The sequence below is a fragment of the Mytilus californianus genome, unplaced genomic scaffold, assembly GCF_021869535.1.
Source record: "Mytilus californianus isolate M0D057914Y unplaced genomic scaffold, xbMytCali1.0.p SCAF_30, whole genome shotgun sequence".
In the NCBI taxonomy this organism is placed as follows: domain Eukaryota; kingdom Metazoa; phylum Mollusca; class Bivalvia; order Mytilida; family Mytilidae; genus Mytilus; species Mytilus californianus.
The window spans coordinates 1019907-1027021 of NW_026262680.1; the positions used below are offsets into that span (position 1 = coordinate 1019907).

The following is a 7115-nucleotide window of genomic DNA, read 5'->3' on the forward strand; positions in this document are numbered from 1 at the left end:
CTTCTTGATTATTCAGGAAGATGTCGTTTGCATTTAAAGCTCAACAACATTTTGAACTGAATAGTTAATCGTCTTGCATATCATTTAACCCGAATAATCAAGTCGTTATATTTCGATCACTTCGATCATCACTCATTGGAGGCGGAAAGAATCGGAGACGGAAAAGGCTTGACTTATTCGATTTAGCATGTCTTTCTCCAATATGTGACTTGCGGTCGTTCTCATCTCTTTAATGAGATAAGAAATAAAGGTTAATTGATTATCTAAATTAAAAAATTAAATGTTCAAGTTGAAATATCTATATATATGTAAACACTGAGATGTGGTATGATTATTTTCTATTGTGTTTTTCGTCATGCACCAAATTTAGTCAATATAACGGAACGATAAAGTGGGTCTCATTGGGGTTTAAGCGTGACCCGGGATTGCCGATTTTTTGTAAGCGTGACACGTGAAAGTCAAATTATTGTGCCGTGAAAACGGGAAATGAAGTCTAGCGGGACGCGGGAAATTACAAAAAAAATGAAAATTGCTTACGTACATAGTGTAAGCGGGATACGGGAATCTGACAAAACAGTAAGCGGGATCCGGGATCAGAACCCCCCAATGAGACCCCCGATAAATAGCTTTCATAAAAGTGTGAGGTTTATCGAGCTGTATAAAACCATGTTTACCCCACCATTTTCTTCAGAAAATTCCTGTACCAAGTGAGGAATATGACAGTTGTTTTCCTTCCGTTCCGTTGGTTGATACAGTCTAAAGTTTGATTTCGTCAGTTTTTATACACTCTCCCCTTTTTAAATTTACCTTGGAGTTTTTTTTTTATGTAATACTTTTCCAATAATAAAGGACACATTTTTTTATTCTTTCGTTCACACAAAGTTGTCTTTCTTTTATAACATCGAAGGGAGCAAACCGGTGTTGACAAGAAATGTACTTCAAGTGGACGGAAGATTACGATAAGAATATTACAAAGATATCAATTGTTTACACTGACATTTTCACCTAGTTAAGTATACGTAATGTTGAGAAAATCTACAAATGTCTTGGCCTACTTATAATCTTATATTTGTACACATACGTGTACAATATGGTTTCTCACGGTTTCTTTTTGACAGGAGTTATAACATTACTGACTTTTATCAATGTGCTAAAATCTGAACAAGTTTTGGACAAACAAAATGAAGATTTTGATTTTGACGGTTTGCCAGGGGTTTCTTATGAGTTCAAAGTTGAAGTTAATGCGGGAGACGAGCAATGTTTTTACCAGAAAATTGCTCAAGGCGCCAGGTTATATGTGTCATTTGAGGTGAGTGAAAACGTAATCGACGATTTCCGAAAGTAAAGTTTAAAGTGGTGTCTCAATTTATAAACATAAATTGTGTGGGGCTTTAAAGGAATTTCCAATATATCATTTTTAGAAATCTTACGATATTTTCAAATAACTTTTTTTTTTTATGAATTTGCATCAAATACTTTCAACTGGACGTTTAACAAACAACAATCAGTCAAATGTTATGTGAAAGGCGTCGGCTATACGTCAATGAGACAGCCACCAAACGACAAAAAATAACCAAAAAGCATAAAGTCTTCAGCATAAGACAAGTTTCAATACAACTTGTCAAGATTTAAGTCCCCCCAGTCGATAACAATAACATTAACAGCATCTATCAAAGATATATAGCGAATTAAAAGGATGGCAACAGTATTAAGTGTGTGTGACAAAATCCGACCAATGACGAGGCTCCTGACATGGAACTGGCACTTACAGGTTGTCATTTGTTCATGTTTGTCACATTTGATTTTCGTAAATTGTAGTGATATGAATTAGGCCGTTAGTCTTCTCAAGTGAATTGTTTCACATTTTTCATGTCGGTGCTTCTTATTGCTAACTATACTGTATGGGTTTTTCTCATTATTAAAGGTCGTACGGTTGTCTATAATTGCTTACATCCACTTCATTTGAACTTTGGTGGATAATTGTCTCATTGGAACTCGTACCACATCTCCGTATTTTACATACATAATGAGCTTTTAACCCTCCCCCTTTTTAAACTCTATTAGTGTAGTATCTAAAATTGTATTTGCTTTTTCAGGCACTAAGAGGCGGAGACCGACTTATCGACGTCATTTTGAGAGACCCAAATATGGAAATATTAGATTCACAAATAGATCAAACAGAGGGTTCTTTGGAACATGAGACTACAGTAGAAGGTTAAAGGTTAAATTATACATGTGTAAATATAATTGGCATAACTTTTAGACTATTTAAATTAATGAATATTCATATGCAATTAGAAGATGTTGTATGATTGCCAATGAGACAACTATCCACCAGCTACATTGTAATCTTTGGAAACCAATTGAAATATTGAGTTCCTTGTTTATCGACCTTCCGTATAGATAGTAAGTCAGGAGCCTAAACCAAAGACTAAAGTTATGTCGCTTTTCTGGTGACGTATTACTCTGAAAATAGATAGCTTGCACTAACTAGTCAGAAGCAATGACGAATTTAATGACTTTGACTTTGAAGAGGAGAATTGTCAATACATCGTCCTAATCCTCTTCCTTTTGCAAGTAGGGGCTATCACTAGCCTGTCAATCCTGTGGTATGTGGCAGGTGCGTTCGACTCCAGTCTTTATCAACTACGTTTGCTAACTTTCATGTCGAAGGTCGGTGGTTCTCTGTGAGCACTCCGCCTTCCTCCACCACTAAAAACTGTCAGTCACGATATAGCAATTGTGCTTAAAGGGGGGTTCAACGCCAAATCTCAATCAGTGATTGTCGTTGGTTGCTGACATATTTATTATTCGTGTACTGTTTTGTTATAAATCAGGCCGTTGGTTTTTTCATTTGAATTGTTTCACATTTTGTCATGTCGGGGCCTTTCATATCTGACTATACGGTATGGGGTTTTCTCATTGTTGAAGGCCGTACGGTGACCTATAGGTTCGGAAATCCGCCTCACTTTGACTCTGATTTATGTCTCATTGGCAATTATACCATATCTCCTTATTTTATTTTTTTATGTTGAAATGTTGATATTTCTGGAAATGATGCAATTTCTACATATATGGAATAAGTCTGTCAAAGAATGAAAGTCAGCACAAAATTTAGTGTAAGCCAACTATTATTAGAGTAACGCGTCACTAGAAAAGCGACATGACTTTAATTAAATAAATGTTTAGACTCATCATATACAATATAACAAAAATCAGAGAATGTTCACATTCCTCCATTAAATATAAATTAATTGATTGTATTTTGCTTAACGTCCAGTGGAAAATATTCCATACATGTTTAGGACGAGAACAAATGAACAATACATACAAAATGTATGTCCTGTAATAGAAGTCGACTGGGATGAAGGATCAGATATTTGGACTGCCTCTGGAAAATGAGGGTGCATTGGATAGGAACAGAAATTAAGCTTTGCAACCTGCCACCTACGGACCTCTCAAAGAGTTGCTGCAAGGTTTCTGAAAGTGCAGAGAGCGCGAAACTCTCTCTACTCGAGGCATTGCATTTAACTTCCCAATTCTGATCAGACGTGGATGTGTATTTATACATCCCGCACAACCAAACGAACGCACATTGGCAAGATTTTTTATACTACGGATCGGAAGACGATCAAGAGTCACCATATTTTTATTCCCCGTTCACCCTCGGGGTCCGTTAAAAATTGCGCTTCAAATATATCTAATTGAGCTAAGTTAAAACTTTTGTTTTCAATCATATTGCATTAGTTATAAAAATAAGAAAATGTGGTAATTGCCAATGAGATATCTCACCACCAGAGACCAAATGGCATAGAAGTTAACAACTATAGGTCACCATACGGCCTTCAACAATGAGCAAAACTAGGAATAATTAAATACAATTGTAAGGAAAAACAATTTGTTTACTGTTAAGATTGTTTCTATGAAATGGGGGATAACCCAATCTGATGATCAGTTCGTTGAAGTCGTTGTACGTCTATTTTATCGGAGGTTTATGTGGTCTGCGCTACTATCAGTTGTGTTAATTTAAATCGGTTCAGCGATAATCAACAGCATTAGTATTTTACACAAATTGGTACAAATCTGCGAAGTAGGTGGGAATAATTATGTAACATATCATATATGTTAACACAATACATTTATTTGACTAGGTCAATTTCTTTTTGTTAAGCATGACACGTGTTTGTGAGTACGTTAATAAAAAAAGTGTAATAGTAAGCTATGTACATACGTTACCTACCTTGAAAAACTTATAAGAAGGAAAACAGCAATAAAAACTAAGATTTCGTTTTAATTTATCCAACTAGTAAAATTTTTAGTGTTTTTTCTTTTATTTTGTGTCCAATATGCTGTAGACGCATTGTTTGCAATTTTGTATTAAACGTTTGCATGGCTAGGGTGTTTGTATGTGATACGTCGACTCGTAAAACCATTCATCTTGGTCGACTTTCTTTGCAGAACGTTCTTATCGGATTATGCATAAAATATTTGCCACTTGACGTTAAGCAAACAATCAACCAAACATACAGTTGACTTGTAAATTTTAATTGTACTTTGGTATATAAAAATTCTTATTTATCTTCAATCGTAGAAGCTATCAAGTATAGTCGCTGGTCGGAGTACCATTCTAACAACCTCGGTCTTTCTACAATTAAAGCGGGATGAAAACGAAACAAAAAGCTAGCTACAGTATATTATAAAATGAAAAGAATTTTAAAAGAGTTTTCCCAACAATATTTTTTTTTTATCAAAAAAATGATATATTTTTCTTTTAAAGGAATATATACTATATGTATAGACAATACAGCAAGCATGTCGAGATACTTTTACGGGTCAAAGAGGATTTATTTTTACATGGGAACATATATAACGGCGGAATGGGACAAATATATAGAGGAAATAGAAGGCGTCCATTTAACAGTTTCAAATTTCACTGTGAGTAATACATGTAGCACATAATATATAATGTTTTTCAGACAGATATTAAATGCATAACATTGATTGATTGATGATTCTTGGTGTTTGATGCCAGATTCAGCATTATCGGCTTTTCGTGGCTGCCAGTTTTTAGCAGTGGAGGAAGCCGAGAGAACCGCTGACCTTCAATTAAGATTGCAGTCGAACACACCTGCTACATGCGGGGCCCGACCTCAGTTTTGACAGGCTAGTGATACAGTAGATGAACTACTTAGACCTCTCGTTTTCTGAGCCCCCCTCGTAAATGCAAAAGGAAGAGGATGATTTATTAATAATACCCGTCAATATGTCTCTCCAAAGTAAAAGTAAGAAAGTTCATCATTTATTGCGCTTGTTTCTCAATGGTTTTCCCGTTAAGAAATTGGAGTTTGAATGCAGATCTGCATTCTTCATTCGAGTTGGCGTTAACGAAATTGCCTTATGGTAATAGCACTTGCCTTTCATTCAGGACCTTATAGAATTTTTAGTTAACTTTTTGATTTATACAAATATGTATTGATGTTCAGAAACAACATTCACAATTTTTTACCCATTTTTTTATTTATTAAGAAATTCAACTATGTATTCTTAGTAATATGATGCATATATGAGATTCTGTTTTTTTGTGGTGATGGTGGTGGTTGTGGGGGGGTGATATATTTTGACCTTTATCATACCCAATGATTTTTTTTTTTGTGAAATCTTGTTCTCGTACACAATTAGCAGTATCGTGTGTATTTGTTGAAACTAAATCTAAAGCCAATATATAGATTTTAGATCTAAAATCGATATTGAGCTTTTGATACCTTGAACATTCCCTTTTTTAAGTAAAAGAAAAAAGTAACAATGCGGTGGCCATTGTAATTTGAAGTTGCAGAAAGACATAGAGTATAAACGACCAGCCATTTAAAATAGTCGACAAAGCAATACAAATGAAATAAAAAAGTTATCACAATGGAAAAAAACACCAATTTATAAATCTTTTCCATTAGATAAGTTCTAGATTATTTTTACAATATTAAGCTCAGTGTAACTTTTGTTGAACATTTATATAATTTGACTTTACTTACAAAAGAAATAATTTGTATATGCTAATCGCGTTCACGCTTTATTTGCAGACATCTATTTCTGCTGTTCAGAAATCAATCGAGCAGGCCGGAGAACATCAGTTGCAATCCCGAATGACAGTTGTAAAAGACTGGTACCTAATCATCGGCATAAATAACTACATAAGTTGGTGGTCTGGATTGCATATATTCATTACTGTATTTACTTCCGGTTTCCAAGTGTACTTCGTAAGAAGATTGTTTAGAGTTCCAAATGTGACACCAAGCCTTAAACCTCGGGCCTGAATAACATGTTTCCGAACCCGTGACTTAATATCAGAGGTGATAGTTATTTTCAAACACACCAATTCCGTTAAATGGAAAAGAACTAATTGAAGTGCGTGCCTGTTATATTTTAAATACAATTCAGTTAGAGAACAGTTCAACGACTATATAGTATTTTCTGTGCAAACAAATAACTTTAAATGAATAAAAATTTCATTGTTTAGTGTCTAGTATAATCCAATTAAAACAAATAGCATGAAATATTGATTCATTGTCATTTTTAACGTCCAGTGGCAAATATTTCATTCGTTTTCATTACGTAAAAAAAAATCATTCATTCATGACTATAAAGACAATAGGACGCACAAATTAAATGGTAAAAACCAAATCAAAACGAACTATAATAATTTAGTGTTAAATTGGTAAAATGGGCACATTTGTGTTAAATTTTAGGATAAATGTGAAATATCATAGTAATTTATGTAAAAAAATAACAATTTCATATGGGTTAAGGAAAATATACATTATTTTATAAAAGTAAAATTTTGTTTCTTTTGCCTGTTTTTGTGTTCAACCCCGATTTGTGATACGTGCATTCATTCAAATTAAAATTCCGAGACTGATATAATTTGCTTTTCTTTTATTCTCTGTATGCAGTATTTTATTGGCGCCACAATTTTATATTTCATTTACTAATACATCATGTACATTTCTTAAATGTTACCCCAAAAAACAATACTAATTTTGCACAATTTTTCAGGTAGCTTAAATGACGATTAAATTTTCAAAGTTAGTTGTATCCCATATACGAATCTCTTTTGATATACT

At 33.9% G+C, this 7115-nt stretch overlaps 1 protein-coding gene across 1 annotated transcript; it reads left to right on the forward strand.

Moving 5' to 3' along the window:
• Nucleotides 1-910: 910 nt before the first annotated feature.
• LOC127736384 (transmembrane emp24 domain-containing protein 6-like) lies at nucleotides 911-6510 on the forward strand. The gene is made up of 4 exons (XM_052246895.1): nucleotides 911-1309; nucleotides 2097-2214; nucleotides 4778-4935; nucleotides 6075-6510. The coding sequence occupies exons 1-4, from the start codon at nucleotides 1091-1093 to the stop codon at nucleotides 6306-6308; spliced, it is 729 nt and encodes a 242-aa protein (XP_052102855.1). The 5' UTR covers nucleotides 911-1090; the 3' UTR covers nucleotides 6309-6510.
• The last annotated feature ends 605 nt before the right edge of the window (nucleotides 6511-7115 follow it).